This window comes from Artemia sp. Qi Xiang Cuo, chromosome 5, assembly GCF_049724085.1.
Source record: "Artemia sp. Qi Xiang Cuo chromosome 5, ASM4972408v1, whole genome shotgun sequence".
NCBI classification, from domain to species: domain Eukaryota; kingdom Metazoa; phylum Arthropoda; class Branchiopoda; order Anostraca; family Artemiidae; genus Artemia; species Artemia sp. Qi Xiang Cuo.
The window spans coordinates 8,952,408-8,969,759 of NC_142798.1; the positions used below are offsets into that span (position 1 = coordinate 8,952,408).

Here is a 17,352-nt window from a genome sequence, read left to right on the forward strand (position 1 = left end):
TAAGATATACGTCGCCGTTAATACGCAATACGCATGTGTGTTTGTGTGCCATGCTGGAGGTCCATGTGGTTCTCTAAGTCTAGTTTGTGAGAAACACATGCGTCATTCATATTAGACTTGATCACCGGAAATCCAGGGGTCTTCCGGAAAAACAATGTATCAATGGTTAGAATTTTTTCAGGGCTAAAATCTCGCCAGCTGAGCTCTAGAAACTAGGATTATGTGATTTTAGAGGGTTTCCGTAGAAACTCAACGATAATTTCCCTATTATTACTACCTTTAAATTATCTCGATCAAGACCGTTTTTTAGCCTCTTTTATTGCATGCTGAAGCCCGGATTCCTTCCCAGGAATGAGTAGACACAGATCAAACACCCCCACTGCACGTAGGATGGCCAGATTCTGTCCCTCAAAAAGAGTAGACAGAGACCAAACTCCCCCACAGAGCACAGGGTGGATGGTAACACGAATTTCTCGAAATAGAATTTCCCCTCCTTTGCGTGTTTTGATATTTTGGTGAAAATGTACCCTGGGTTAAGAGTAACTGCTCGGGGGGGGGGGGACTGGACATTTCCTCAGAGACGACCAGGGAACAGGTCGGTCCCTTTGTAGAAGGAGGCAGGATAACCATAAATATACGCTTGAAAATTAGCGCTTTCCGTAACTATATAAAAAAAACAGTGTTGAGCTGGTGACGGTTCCCCTTCCCTGGAGTCCTCTCCCTTCGTCTTTCCTTAAATTTGGCATGTTATTCTCTATCAGTTTAAAAGTGCAATAACGCCTAAGAAACTACATCTATTCTCAATGCATCCTCTGAAAATGAAGGCTTTAGGTGCGAGCCGGAAAATATTGTTAGGATAATTTGAAATATCCAGTAATTTATCTTAATGAAAAAGGGGTAGTTCCTTAAAATCTCTTAATATGGTTTAAATTTCATCGAATATTACTCCCCCTCCCCTAGTCTCTGGGGGGTTTCAGGCTCGAAGCTCCACAGTTTTCTATAATATATGGTTCTTTTTTTGCGTATAGTATAATATGACATTTTCAAATTTTTATTTTTGTCGTGTTTTTTAGTTGTCTATTTTATGTTTTATTGCGTGTCAATTTTTTTTTATTTCCATTGTCTGTGTTTTTGAGATTTTTTGTTCGGGACGAGCAAGACACGCATTTCCCCTTCATTAATATCTTGAATGCAAATACCCCCCCCCCCCCGGAGTGTATCAAAATTTGCAGTAAACACGCCCTTCTAATGACTGGCAAAAAATGGAGAACCTCACTAAAATCAGGTCATCCAGGGTATGAGGGGGGGTGTCACATGGGTGAAATGCTCTGGTAGTCTGGAATATTTTGTGCGGCGTTATGATTGGCTTAGGGTGCAAAAAACTTGAATCATGGGATTCAGGACCATATTTTTTATTCGAAAATGCCTGAAGAAGGTTATGTTTGGGATAAGGGGGGGGGGGGTATTGCAATTTCATCGTGGCTTGAACTATAGCTTATTAGCTAAGGTGTTGACATTGAAGAATTTTTCCCATGGAAGAGATGAAAAGCTAACATGCAGAGTTTCTAAATATGTCTTAAATTGCATCTAATATATCTCCCCCTCCCCTACCCTGCGGCGTTGCAGACTAGAAGCCCCAGTTTTCTATAATAGATGGTTCTTTTTTGCGTATATGATAATATGACATTTTCATATTTTTTTTTTTTTCGTTGTTTTTTAGAGACTTTTTATGTTTTATTGCTTATAAATTTGTTTTCATTTACAGTATCTGTGTTTTTAACATGTGGTCCTTAGCACGAGTAAGACACACATTTCCCCTTTATTAATATCTTGAAAGTAAATATCCCCTGAAAATAGATGTTTTTCCATGTACGTGCTGAATTTCGATGTAAACCCGTGGCTTTAATGAGTGCCAACAAATGGGGAATCTCAGGTGTCGTGCAATAGATGATTTTTTTTAGAATATGGTTCAAGATACAAAATATTGACAAAGGTTTCATGGACGATTTGCCTTGGGCGCAGTACCACTGGAATGGAATGAACTTTCGAGTCCTGGCGGGTCAAGAACTCTAGAAAAAAATGAAAGGTGTTTCGAGCGAAAAATGAATCGCCGAAAAAGAAAGGCTTTTCGGAAAAAAATGTCAAAATGGTATTATCTGGCAATGATGGATGCGCAATCATTACGTAAAGTGTGTACCACCCTTAATCTACTTAAAAAAGAATGCTTTGGAGGTTTCGGGTGTCGTTACGTTACAAGCGGGAATTCCCCCATGGGTTCCTGTGGTAGGGTTACGCAAAATTGCGTCATGAATATTAGACCTGTCCGTTTGAAATGGGGTAAGTTGTATGACATCATTGAAGTCCGAGGGGTGGGTCATGGAGTCTTGCCAAGTGTGTTCCCTTTAATAGAACTTGTGACTACACTGTGCAAGTTTTAGGGGTTGGTAGCTCCCCTTATCTGGCTCTTTAAAAGCGAGGGTGTGTCGCGTGGTTTAACGTGTGCTTGAAACGGGGGTGTACACCGTGACGTCAGAGGGTATGCGCTAGAAACAGGGGTGAGGGGTTAAAAGCTTCAATTGTTATTAAAACTTTTGTATTATACGGACCACATTCTAAGTAGTTGAAAAACATTGAAATATCGCCTAGTAGCAAGACATACTCAGAAAAGGGCTGTGTCTGGAAATTGTTCGTAGGGGATTTCAGCTACATGGGAACGTGTCTAGACATGATTTTGTCTAGTAACAGGGAAGATGGTATGTCATCTGACCTTTGAACTCTTGCCAAGGGCGGGAATGTCGTCTAGAAACAGGTGTGCCGTGACGTCAGAGGGCTGCCTTTGAAAATCAATGGAAAAGGGATAGGGCTATCCTTGGAATTTAGATAGAGCTATCCTTTAATCAATGGAGGGGGTACTACTGGTTTGTCGATGATGTTCTCTCCACGTGGAATCACGGAGAAATAGAACTTAACATTTTTTTAATCTCATTTTAATAGTTTGGATTCCAGCCTCCAGTTCGCCTTGGAAGTGGAAGGTAATAATAAACTGCCTTTTTAGACGTGCTAATCTTCAATAAATCTCTCAGCCTTGAATATTCGATTTATAGAAAACCTAGACATAATGATAGGTATTTGCATATCTCTTCCAACCACCCTCCTTGTGTAAAAAGAGGAGTAGTTATAGCTTTAGCTGATCGTGTTATAAGAATTTGTTCAAAAGCTCATCATTCAATCCCAGAATTGAATTATCTGAAGGATATTTTGTTTTGCAATGGATATCCCATCAATTTACTGGACCTTTTTTTTCTTAGAAAAAAGACAAAAAAAGGCAAAAGGATTCATTATCTCCACAACCTCCAACGGATATCATCCCTTTAGTGGGTGATAAGGAAGTCTTTACTGTTTTGACCTGTTTTCCTAAATTAGGTGACAAACTGCAAAGAATTCTAAATAAACATAATGTAAATGTCACCTTCTAAAATTCTAATAATATTCAAAACTATTTTAACAGTGGCAAAAAAAAAACAAGCCCAATTTTGGGTAGTGGTGTTTTTAGGGTTCCAAGTTTTTGCGGCTGTTTCTATGTTGAAAGAACCCACCAGCCATTGGGGGAAAGATTGTTGGAACACAGATCCTCAATCGACAGATCTATAGAGCTAAGCCAAAGGCCTGAGACTTTTGATTCCGCCTTGGCTCAACATGTGTTTGACAACCCGCACCATTTCGTTTTATTCGATAACACCTCCAATATTGTCCCTGTTAAAGGTCTCATCCAAGTCTTCAGGGAGGCAGTTGAAATAAAAAAGTACGTTAACTGAAAGGTAGCTCTCAATAGAGACACTGGAGAAACCTATTTAAGCCCCATCTATAATAAACTAATTAATTCTGATCGTTTTTACTTATCATTTATCGTTTTCACCATTACATGGAAAGGGTCGTCAAATTTTAGTTGTGCTTTATTTTAAGGTTTGAATTTTTTTTATAGTATCCTTGGATTTTCATTAGTAATTTTTATTTTATTATTTTTCACTGAGGATGGTCAAGCGGAGGTCTTGACCGAAATATTTGCATTTTAGTCCACATTTTTCACTGGCTTGTATAATCCTCGTTTTTCTCTTTTAAACTATTTTTTCGTTATCATGATTAGCCAGTGTGGTCTCAGAGATTATTTAATATATGGTTCTTATTGAAGGGATGCTCGTAATAAATTCAGAGATGGCTCATTTGGTTGGAAATTAAAATTTATAGTTCAGTTTTTTAGAGTCAAAAGAGATTGGAGGGCAACTAGCCCCCCCCCCACGCCCTTTTTTCCCCATTTGCATCCAATAAAAATGTTGAGATAGCCATTCAAGTTAAAAATTGCTCAAAAGTCAGATAACAAAAACTCAGGTGTCGTCACAACCCCCCCCCAGGGTCCGGGGGCAGGCGTTATAAGTTATGCCCTGGGGCATATATTGTTCGTATGAAAGGGATGCTCGTATAAACTTTAAAGAGGGCTCATTTGACCGGATATTGAAAGTTCGAGCTCAATTTTTAATAGTCAAAAGAGATCCGAGGGTGACTGCCCCCCCCCACGTCTTTTTTTCAAAACCCATCTGATGAAAATTTTGAGATAGACATTTTGTTAAAAATAGTTCGAAAGTCAGATAAGAAAAAATCTGGTGTCAATAAAACCCCCAGAGCACAGGGGGAGGCGTTCTAAGTTATGCCCTAAGGGCATTTATGGTTCTTATGAAAGGGATGTTCGTATAAACATCATAAAGGGCTCATTGGATTGGAAATTGAAAGTTCTAGTTCACTCTTTAAGAGTCAAGAGAGTTAAACTAGCCTCCCCTCCCCCACGCTCTTTTTCCAAAAACCCGTCCGCTACAAATTTTGAGATAGACAGTGTTTTGGAAATTCTTCTAAAATCAGATAACAAAAACGCCCCCCAGAGCCCTGGGGATAGGCGTTGTAAGTGTTGTCATGGGGGCGTGTATGGTTCTTATGAAAGGGATGCTCGTATAAACTCCAGAGAGGGCTCATTTGATTGAAAATTGAAAGTTCTAGTTTCAATTTTTAGGAGTCAAAAGATATCCAAGGGCAACTAGCATCTCCCCCACACACACCCTTTTTTCCCCAAGCCCATCCGATGAAATTTTTATAATAACCATTTCATTTAAAATAGTTCAATGGTCAGATAAGAAAAACTCCTGTGTTGACGAAACCCACCAGGGCCCAGAGGCAGACGTTATGAGTAAAGCTCTAGGGACATATATAGTTTTTATGGAAGGGGTCTCGTATAAACTTTGGAGAGAGCTCATTTGATTGGAAATTGAAAGTTCGTGTTCACTTTTTAAGAGTCAAAAGAGATCGGAGGGCAACTAGGCCCCCTCCTCCACGCCCTAAATGTATCAGATAAAAATTTTGACCAGACATTTTGGTAAAAATAGTTCAAAGTTGTGATAACAAAAAACTCCGGTGTCGACACAGCCCCCCATGGCCCGGAGGTAGGCGTTGTAAGTTATGCCCTGGGGGCATATATTTTTGCTATGGAAGGGATGCTCGTATAAACTTCCTAGAGGGCTTACTTGATTGGAAATTGAAAGTTATAATTCACTTTTTAAGAGTCAAAAGTGATTGGAGGGCAGCTAGCCTCCCCCAACACTCCATTTATTTTTTTACGAGAGGCATTTCATATAGAAGGGGTCGTCGTACAAACTTCAAAGGGAGCTCATTCGATTGGAAATCAATAGTTCTAGTGCCCTTTTTAAGAGTCAAAACATCTGTATCCCTAAATAAATATGATATAAAATTTGATGTAGCCATTTTGTTAAAAATAGTTCAAAGATCATATAACAAAAACTCCTTTACGTATGGTCATTTCGTTATAAATTAATTAAAAAAATTCCAAAAAAATAAGTTTTTCAAAGAAAATAAAGGCCATTTTAAACTTAAGCTCAGCAGATTCAAGCACCTTTTAAAATTCAAACTCAAAATGACCAGAAATTACTGTTAAAGAATAAATGAAACCAAAAACGAACAGAAATAAAATAAACAATCGTAGCAAATACATAAAACAAGTAATAATACAAAGAATAAATAGATCTTAAAGATAGTAATGCTTCGATTGAATATGAATATCAAGCTTAAAACGAAAACAAAAATTTTCTATTAAAGTATAAATGAAACTTAAAACAAAAAGAAATTAAATAAACAATCAATGCAAACAAACATACAATAGATATTATAGATATTAATGTAAATCAATAAATAAATCTTAAAACAATTAAAACTTAAATTGAATGTGCTAATCAAGCTTGAAACAAACTAAGATCACCACAAAAAAGAGTTTCGGTTTGACCTCCTTCTCTCAGTGTAAAAGTCTAAAACCTACTGCGGCATTGGCGCTCTACTGAAGACCAATTTTAAGACAAATATTTTCTTTTTTACTTGATATTGAAAATAAACATTAAAATTATAATAACATTTTGAAATGATGAGCTTTCAGCAATTAATATCATTATACATCAAATATTCAGTTTAATTTACTAGCTCTTTTTAAAGTTGTTAAAGACAAATATAGTTTCCCTACAAACAAGTGTTTGAATACTGCCTCCTTTCCTAATTGTAAATAAAAACTAAAAGCCTACTGCGTCATTTGTGCTAAACTGAAAACGGATTATAATACAAACATTTTCTTTTCCAGTTCTTACAGCGTTGAAAATAAGAATACAATTACAGTCAAATAAATTCTTGAGCTGATGGATCTTTCAACAATTAATATCATTATACATCAAATATTCAATTTTATGTTGTTTATACTTTCCAAGACTGTTCAAGACGCATATAGTTTTCAGTACGACCCCTTCTATATGAACTACCTCTGGGAAAAAAATAAATGGAGTATAGGGGGAGGCTAGCTGCCCTCAGATCACTTTTGACTCTTAAAAAGTGAATTACAACTATCAATTTCCTATCCAATGAGCCCACTTGGAATTTTATACGAGCATCTCTTCCATAACAACCATATATGCCCCCAGGGCATAACCTACAACGCCTACCCCCGGGCCCTTGGAGGCTGTGTCGACACCGGAATTTCTTGTTACCAAAACTTCGAACTATTTTTAACAAAATGTCTATCTCAAAATTTTTATCTGATGCATTTTGGGTGTGGCGGAGGGGGGGGGGCTAGTTGCCCTTCGGTCTCTTTCGACTCTCAAAAGTGAACAAGAACTTTCAATTTCCAATCAAATGAGCTCTCCGAAGTTTATACAAGCATCCCTTCCATAAGAACTATATATGCGCCTAGAGCATTAGTCATAACGCCTGCCTTTGGGCCCTGGGGGGTTGCGTGGACACATGAATTTTTCTTATCTGACTTTTGAACTATTTTTAACGAAATGGCTATTATAAAAATTGTATCGGATGGGCTTGGAGAAGAAAGGGTGTGTGTGGGGGGGGGGGGCTAGTTGCCCTCGGATATCTTTTTGAATTCTAAATATTGAACTAAAACTTTCAATTTCCAATCAAATGAGCCCCCTCTGAAGTAAATACGAGCATCCCTTTCATAAGAACCATATACGCCCCCAGGACACCACTTACAACGCCTATCCCCCTGGCTCTGGGAGGCGTTTTTGTTATCTAAATTTTGAACAATTTCCAAAACACTGGCTATCTCAAAATTTGTAGCGGACAGGTTTGGAGAAAAAAGAGCGTGGGGAGGGGGGCTAGTTTAACTCTCTTGACTCTTAAAAAGTGAATTAGAACTTTCAATTTCCAATCAAATGAGCACCCTATGAAGTTAATACGAGCATCCTTTTTATAATAACCATACATGCCCTTAGGGCATAACTTAGAACGCCTTCTCCTGTGCCCTGGGGAGTTGTATAACACCGGATTTTCTTTTATCCGACCTTTGAACTATTTTTTTTTAACAAAATGTCTATCTCAAAATTTTAATCAGATGGGTTTTGAAAAAGAAGGCGGGTGGGGGGGGGGGGCTAGCTTCCCTCGCATCTATTTAGACTATTAAAAAGTGAGCTCGAACTTTCAATATCCAATCAAATGAGCCCTCTTTAAAGTTTATACGTGAATCCCTTTCATACAAACAATATATGCCCCAGGAAATAAATTTTAACGCCTGTCCCCGGGCCCTGGGGGGTTGTGACGACACCTGAGTTTTTGTTATCTGACTTTTGAGAAATTTTCAGCTTAATGGCTATCTCAAAATTTTTATTGGATGCATTTGGAGAAAAAGGGGCGTGGGTGGGGGGGGGGGGGGGGCTAGTTGCCCTCCAATCTCGTTTGTCTCTAAAAAACTTAACTAGAACTTTCAATTTCCAATCAAATGAGCCATCTCTGAATTTTTTACGAGCATCCCTTCAATAATAACCATATATTCCCCCATGGCATAACTTACAACACCTGCCCTCGGGCCCCTTGGGGGGCTGTGTTGACCCCTGAGTTTCCGTTATATGGTTTTTGAACTATTTAAAGAAAAGCTATCTCAAACTTCTTATTGGATGGGTTTGAGGAAAAAACGACTCGGAGGGGGGGGGGGCTGGGTGCCCTCCAATCTCTTTGACTCTTAAAAAGTGAGCAAGAACTTTCAATTTCCAATCAAATTGATCCCTGTTTGAAGTTAATTCGAACATCGCTTCCATAAGACCCATATATACCCAAGGGAATAACTTACAACGCCTGCCCCCGGGCTCTGGTGGGTTGTGTCGCCACCGGAATTTTTGTTATATCAACTTCGAAATATTTTTAACAAAATAGCTATCTGAAAATTTTTACTGGATGCGTTTGGGGGGAAGGGTGTGGGGGGGCTAGTTGCCTTCCCATCACTTTCGACTATTAAAAAGGGCACTAGAACTCTCGATTTCCAATCGAACGAGCCCCCTTTCAAGTTTTTATGACGACTCCTTCTATATGAAGTGCCTCTGGAGAAATAATAATAATAATAATAAAACATTGGAGCCGCATGGCCTTTACTATAGGCAACCCTAACGCTAGAGTGTTGCCTATAGTATCTTTTGACTCTCAAAAACTGAACTGGAACTTTCAATTTCCAATAAAATGAGCCCTCTCTGAAGTTTATACGAGCATTCCTTCCATAAGAACCATATATGCCCCCACGGCATAACTTATAACCCTTGCCCCTGAGGACTGGGGGGGAATGTAATGCTCAAACATATAATTTCCCGAAATTTCAACTAAGTTGAACAAAATGGCTATATCAAATTTTGATTAGATGTGTTTGGGGATGGTAGGCGTGGAAGGGGTGTCAGTTGCCTTAGAATGAAGTTCAACTATTAAAAGGGGAACTACCCATTTAAATTTCCAATCGAATGAGCCCTTCCTGAAGTTTCTACGACAACATTGTCTATAAAAAACCTTATATGCCCACAGGGCATAACTTACAACCTTTGTCTTGAGGGCTTTAGGGGAGTTGTCATCCTCAAAGACCTAATTTCTAGAACTGAAAACTACGTTTAATAATATGGCTGTCTCAAAATTTTGATTGGATGTGTTTGGGGGAAAGGTGGGCGTGAGAGGGGGGTTAGTTAACCTCAAATCACTTTCGACAATTAAAAAGGGCACTAGTCCTTTGAATTTCCAATTGAATGAGTCATTTTAAAGTTTCTACGGCAACGCCTTCTATAAAAACCTTATATACCCCCAGGGTAGAACTTAAAACCCTTGCCTTGAGGGTTTTGGGGGATTTTCCTCCTCAAAAATGTATTCTATATCTGGAATCTAACTATGCTGAACGACATAGTTATCTAAAAATTTTGAATTGATGTATTTTTGAGACTGATGGGCGATGGGGGGGGGGGGGCTATTTGCCAACCAATAACTTTTGACTATTAAAAAGGGTACTAGCCCTTTGAATGTCCAATCGAAAGAGCCTTTTTTGAAGTTTCTACGACAACCCCTTCTATAAAAACCTTATATGCCCCTGGGGCATAACTTAAAACCCATGCCCTGAGGGTTGTGGGGGATTGTCTTCCTCAAAAACATATTTTCTATCTGGAAATCAACTACGCTGAACAAAATAGCTATCTCAAAATTTTGATTGGATGTGTTTTGGGAAATGATGGGCGTGGGGGGGGGGGGCTAATTGCCCTCCAATTGCTTTTGACTATTATAAAGGGCACTAGCCCTTTGAATTTCCAATCGAATGAGCCTGTTTTGAAGTTTATACGACATTGCCTTCTATAAAACCGTATATGCCTCCAGGGCATAACTTAAAACCCTTGCCCTGAGGGTTGTGGGGGAGTGTCCTCCTCAAAAATATTTTTTCTATTTGGAAATTGACTACGCTGAACAAAATGATTAACTCAAAATTTTGATTGGATGTTTTTAGGGGAATGATGGGCGTGGGGGGGGGGGCTAGTTGCCTTTCAATAACTTTTGACTATTAAAAAGGGCACTAAAACTCTCGATTTCCAATCGAATGAGCCCCCTTGCAAGTTTTCACGACGACCCCTTTCATATGAAGTGCCTCTGGGAAAAAAATAGTAATAATAATAAAACATTGGAGCCGTATGGCCTTTACTATAGGCTATGCTATAGCGTTGCCTCAAAATAGTTCAAAGGTCAGATAAGAAAAACTCATGTTTCTACACCCCCCCCCCGAGGGACCGGGGCAGGCGTTGTAAGTATTTCTCAGGGGGGCATATATGGTTCTTATGGAAGGTATGCTCGTATAAACTTCAGAGAGAGTTCTTTTGAATGGAAATTAAAAGTTGTAGTTCATTTTCTCAGAGTGAAAAAAGATCTTACGGAAGGTATGTTCGTGTAAACTTCAGAGAAAGTTCATTTGAATGGAAATTAAAAGTTGTAGTGCATTTTCTCAGAGTGAAAAAAGATCGGGGGGCAACTAGCCCCTCCTGCCCTCCACGTCTTTGGGTGTATCGGATGGATAAACCCATCCGATAAAAATTTCAGGTGACTATTCTGTTAAAAATAGTTCAACCATCAGATACTAAAACTCCAGAGTCGACACAACCCCTCTGGCCCAGGGACAGGCGTTGTAAGTTATACTCTGGGGATATATATGGTTCGTAAAGAAGGAATACTCGTATAAACTTCAGAGAGGGCTCATTTGATTGAAAATACAAAGTTCTAGTTCACTTTTAAAGAGTCAAAAGAGATTGAAGCCGAATCTAGTCTCCCCATGCCCTTTTTTCTCAAACCCATCCTATAAAAATTTTGAGATAGCAATTTTGTTAAAAACATTTCAAACATCAGATAATAAAAACTCCGAGGTTGACAAAAACCCATTTTTTTACCTTGATATTGCTACTTTGATATCAGTTTTGATACTTTGATGTATATTTGATTTTTTTTGTCTGATTTTGAAATAATGAATTTTTTAAACCTTGAAATTTTTTGCAATCAAAAACGAACAAAAGATAATTAAAAAAAACTTTCCGCAAAATAAATTTTTCAAAGAAAACTAAAGGCCATTTTAAACATAAGCTCAGCAGTAAAAATTCAAACTCAAAACGAATCAGAAATTACTATTAAAGAATAAATGAAACCCAAACCGAACAGAAATTAAATAAACAATCATAGCAAAAACATACAACAAGTAATAATATAAATGAATAAATAGATCTTAAAGCGAGTAGGCCTAATGCTTAGATTGAAGATTAAAATCAAGCTTAAAACGAAAAAAAAAAATTTTCCTATTGAAGTATAAATGAAACTTAAAACGAACATAAATTAAATAAACAATCAATGCAAACAAACATAAAATAGATATTAATGTAAATTAATAAATAAATCTTAAAACGAGTGAAACCTAAATTGAATATGTAAATCAAGCTTGAAACGAACAAAAATCACCACAAACAAGAGTTTGGGTACGACCTCCTTTTTCTCACTGTAAAAGTCTAAAATCTACTGCGTCATTGGTGCTTTACTGTAAACTATATGCGTCTTGAACAGTCTTGGAAAGTATAAAAAAAATCAAATTGAATATTTGATGTTTAATGATATTAATTGTTGAAAGACCCATCAGTTCAAGAATTAATTGTTTTTTTAATTTCTGTTCGTTTTAAGTTTCATTTATACTTCAATAGGAAAGTATTTTTTTTTCGTTTTAAGCTTGATTTTAATATTAAATCTAAGCATTAGTAGCCTTAAGATCTATTTATTCATTTATATTATTACTTGTTGTATGTTTTTGCTATGATTGTTTATTTAATTTCTGCTAGTTTTGGGTTTCATTTATTCTTTAATAGCAATTTCTGGTCATTTTGAGTTTGATTTTTAAAAGGTATTCGTATCTGCTGAGCTTAAGTTTAAAATGGCCTTTACTTTTCTTTGATAAACTTATTTTTCGGAAAGTTTTTTTTTAAGTAATTACTTATAAAATTTAACTAGCTTGTAGTAAAAGTGCCTAAATTGATCTTCTGTCAGTAAAACTTTTTTTTTTAAGCCGATATCCACTGTTTCATAATAATTTCCTCAAATTAACAAATTCTTTCTGTCAGAGTGTGTTACTTTGACAAATGACATAGGTACCAAGTGACATAACTACCTCATACTTATTTACGTTAGTTGTCAGAGCAACAGAAATTGTTCAACAGGTGCTTGAGCCTTATTGTTAAGCTGAATTGGGCTACTCTCTTCATAATCTTTGTATTCTAGTTCTACTCATCTGTACGATCAGAACTAGAATACAAAGACTATATATAAGGTACCAGGAAGCCGAAAGGCTGATTTGCAAAATTTGGAAATGGTCATGAAAAATTTCTTTAAATGTAAAATTCAAATATATTTCATTCGTTAAAGTTTAGAGTATTGATGTGTTTAACCTTATACCAGCAATTCCTGAGAATATAAGAAACAATAATGTTAACAGAACGATAACAAACACTTACAGTTGTTATGTCGGTTGTAATTGTAATAGTTGGTCTGTTCAGAAAAAATCTTCCCTCTCCAGCAGCTGGAGCTTTGATACTAGGTTCAATTAGGTTGTCATATTTGTTGTCTTCAAAAAGTTCAACTGGCCTAAAAAATTATGTTTAAAGAAAAAATTCGAAAACATTTTATTCATTGACAAAATCTGAAGCAGCTTGCTTGCATGTTTAATCTGTCTTTTGCAAAGAAAATAAAAAAGAAAAAAGATCTTAACAGAAGGTAGGAGAAAATATGAAGTCAATTAAACAGAAAAAGATCGATGGCTTTTTAAACTATAAAAGTGCGTAGTAAGACACGAATATGGCCTAAGATTGTTTGTTTTCTGAAGAGTCTAAATAATTTTAGCCAATAATAAAATTCAGCCGTTATTTTTTTTGTCTGTTTTACATGGTAAAATTAGATTAAGCTCAATTGGTATTTTTGTCTAAGTCTCGAGAAGTCGTTTAGTATTTTAGTACACAATTTTTTTTTTTTTTAAGTATATTAAAAATTGAACGTCTTTTATTATTTTTGGTGTTGAAGATTATTAGTAAGGAAGTATGAATAGTTTCTCTTACGTCTTAGTTTCGCCTTCTGTCCAGATATATTGAAGACGACTCGTCAAACTCAAAGAAAATTAAATTAGAAAAAGCAGCATCTCCAAGCCGTAATGAAACTTCATTGCAAATACCGAACGGCTATACTCGTATATGCTTGTTTTATGTTTTAACGTTACTTCTAATTGAATTAAAAAAAATATTTAATCAAATTAATTTAAGACAGTTTTTCAAATCACGTCCATGTGTAAGAAAGGTTAATTTAAAAAATTCTAAACTTTTAAGACCAAACCATAAGGCACAGTTGACACTTAAAACGATAAAATTGCAGCTTCATACTTTATGAAGCTTATTTATGCATCCTAGTTTACGAAAAAACGTTTCAAATAGACCAGCTCAAGATATTTCCTTACATATTTTGAATTCTGGAAACTTTTGAAATTTTGGTAACAAATACTACACTAATAAAACAAAACTGATGCAACAAAACGAAGCATAAAAATAGTTTACTGAAAGATAAATTTAAACTATAACGCCCATATCAGGTTTAATGTATCCAACTATAAGGCCAATATGTTATACTTTTTAATCATCCCACACTTTCCATTCCAAAAATTGTAATCTAAAATACATTTTCGGGATATCATATGAAACCTTTCAATGGTATTACGATGTCAAATTTGCATAGCCCAACTAGATACGGCAATACTATTTCAGATTAGTCAAGGAGGCACACTTGTGCCTCTTTAAAGAGGCGACCCACCACAATGTTAAGCGATTTCCGGTCCTAGAGGTCGCAGAGAGACGGCGGTAATGGCATTTTGTAGCCCAAGCTCAAACTAAGAAACGTGCAAAATTTCATCCTCCTCCGACTTTGTCTTCATGGGGTAAACTGGGCCGGAAGTTTCGACCCTCCCACCACAGCCCCCCTTTGACGTTGTCCGATTGGGCTGAAATTTAGAGGTTAAGCTTTCCTAAGGCCCGGGAGCTTATCCTCGAAATTACAGCTAAATCTGATCACTCTTTCCCTGTTTTCCAAAAACCAGATATAGCCACTTAATGTTCATTTCTCTTTTTTTATTAGCCACGCCTACAGGCCACAGTTGGCAACGGATCTGGGTGAATGAGGACTCATTGGAAGCGGAATTCGACCTGTTAGGGCCTTTTGATATTTCCAGACCGAAAAAATTATCCCCCGAATTTACATTTACGAAAAACCTCATTTTCCTATAAGAGTCCAAGTTAAATTTTCCCACCACAGCCCCCCTTTAATGTTGTCCGATCGGGCTGAAATTTAGAGGATAAGCTTGCCTCCCCATCCTGGGAGCTTATCCTCGAAATTTCAGATCAATCCGATCACTCCTTCCCTGTTTTCCAAAAACCAAATATCAAGTTTTGTGGGGATTTGCTTGCGTCAAAAATAGATTCCACAGACTAAAAATACAAGAACAATTGTGTGTCTTTGGTACAGTGGTCGATACTCCTGACTGTCAGGTGGAAGACCCGGGTTCGATTCTCCGTCAGAGGAATTTTTTTGTATACTGAATTGAAAGTTTAAAAAAGAAACTCAGTTTCTTTTTTTAATTATTTGAAAAAAAACTACGTTTTCTAAAGAGTTAAAGAGGCTGAGTTACAAGGTCGAACCTTAAAACGTACAGGGATTAGGAGGCACAGTTGGGGGGCTGTTAAAGAGGCTGAGTCACAAGTTCGAACCTTAAAACGTACAGGGATTAGGAGGTGCCGTTGGGGGGCTGCCGCCCCCCAAACCCCCGCTTCTGTATATGAAAGGGGCTGTGCCCTCCTCAACGCCTCGCTCTTTACGCTAAAGTTTGACTTTCTCACAACTCTTTTTTTAAACAATAAAAACTTTAGCGTAAAGAGCGAGGCGTTGAGTTTATATTGAATTTAAAGTTTAAAAAAGAAAATCAGTTTCTTTTTATAAATCCAATCTATTAAATCCTTCGGCTCAACAGACGTCTCCAGAAGAATATCAGAGTCGGCCTTCAGGTTAAAGGTAAGTCTCCACTGCTTTGATAACATTATTTGAAAAAACTACGTTTTCTAAAGAGTTAAATAAGTAATAAACTGTACAAAAACGTGCAGAAATTATTTGAAAAAAACTACGTTTTCTAAAGAGTTAAAGAGGCTGAGTCACAAGTTCGAACCTTAAAACAAACAGGGATTAGGAGGTGCAGTTGGAGGGCTGCTGCCCCCCAAACCCCCGCTTCCGTATATGAAAGGGGCTGTGCCCTCCTCAAAGCCTCGCTCTTTACGCTAAAGTTTTTATTGTTTAAAAAAAAGAGTTGTAAGAAAGTCAAACTTTAGCGTAAAGAGCGAGGCGTTGAGGAGGGCACAGCCCCTTTCATATAAATTTTGACTCTGTCACACAACTTCATTTGTTAAAACAATAAAAAACCTTAGGGTAAAGAGCGAGGCGTTGAGGAGGGGACAACCCTTTTCATATACGGAAAAATTTCTGTTCGTTTTAAGTTTTAATGTTGCTCCTTACTTTCTTGTTAAAAAAAACTTGTTTTTTTTATTTAATCAGATCAATAAGCTACTTCTCTGAACATTTTTAAGATGCCTAGGTTATTGTTTGTCTTCTTTGACCCCAAAATTTCTGCTAAAGTTTTTATTGTTTAAAAAAAAAGAGTTGTAAGAAAGTCAAACTTTAGCGTAAAGAGCGAGGCGTTGAGGAGGGCACAGCCCCTTTCATATACGGAAGCGGGGGTTTGGGGGGCGGCAGCCCCCCAACTGCACCTCCTAATCCCTGTACGTTTTAAGGTTCGAACTTGTGACTCAGCCTCTTTAACTCTTTAGAAAACGTAGTTTTTTTCAAATAATCCTTAAAAGACTCTATTCAGTGTTCGTGTAGCGTGTGTTTGTGCCAACATGCTTCTCATTTTCACTGTTTACGATAGTGTTAATTATAGACTGTACAACACTCCTGTATGTAATTAAGTACGTGCTGTACTTAGTTTTAATGTTGACCATAGTATTCAGTGAAATGAAATGGTAGTAAAGCAACGTGGCAAAAGTTTTGCCAATTTAAAAATATCAACTATGGTAAGAAGCCCTTTACTTACCCATAGTTTTATTCAGTTGGGACGTCAGGATGGAGAGAGAATGTGAAACTTCACATACTTTATTCCGATTGGTTTTAATGCTTTCCATTTCGCGAGGAACAACTTTTCAATAATATCTTGTCCATGTCGACATTCTTGTTGAGTGTGATCATATTCAACCAGAAAACTATTAGGGCCCAAAACTACATAGATGTTACTGACTTATGCATTAGTTACCTTTGAAATAGTCTGCAGTTGTTTAGGAAAAAGAAATACTACCATCATCATAAAAAAATACAAATAAAGAAGTTTGTTACGTAAGTTAATTCGTAAGTTACGTCAGAACAAAATTTCGAGAAAGCGATTTAGCCAAAACAAGTAAAATTAATATGCAAATTTCGTTCTAATTATTCATGTACAGTGAGCCAAGACCAAAGCTGCATTAATTCAAAAATGTTCAGAAATTAAATAAAAAAACAAGTTTTTTTAACTGAAAGTAATGAACGACATTAAAACTTAAAACGAACAGAAATATATTCCGTATATGAAAGGGGCTGTCCCCTCCTCAACGCCTCGCTCTTTACGCTAAAGTTTGACTCTGTCACACAACTTCATTTTTTGAAACAATAAAAGACTTTAGAGTAAAGAGCGAGCCATTGAGGAGGGGATAGCCCTTTTCATATACGGAAAAATTTCTGTTCGTTTTAAGTTTTAATGTTGCTCCTTACTTTCAGTTAAAAAAAACTTGTTTTTTTTATTTAATCAGATCAATAAGCTACTTCTCTGAACATTTTTAAGATGCCTAGGTTATTGTTTGTCTTCTTTGACCCCAAAAT

General features: G+C 36.9%; 1 protein-coding gene across 1 annotated transcript in view; it reads right to left on the reverse strand.

Moving 5' to 3' along the window:
• LOC148951779 (uncharacterized) overlaps positions 1-17,352 on the reverse strand; it is an 87,602-nt gene that overhangs the window by 56,552 nt on the left and 13,698 nt on the right. Inside the window, exon 3 of the mRNA XM_089089062.1 lies at positions 12,876-13,005. Within this exon, the coding sequence (XP_088945188.1) occupies positions 12,876-13,005 (130 nt within the window). The remainder of the gene's footprint in view (positions 1-12,875; positions 13,006-17,352) is intronic.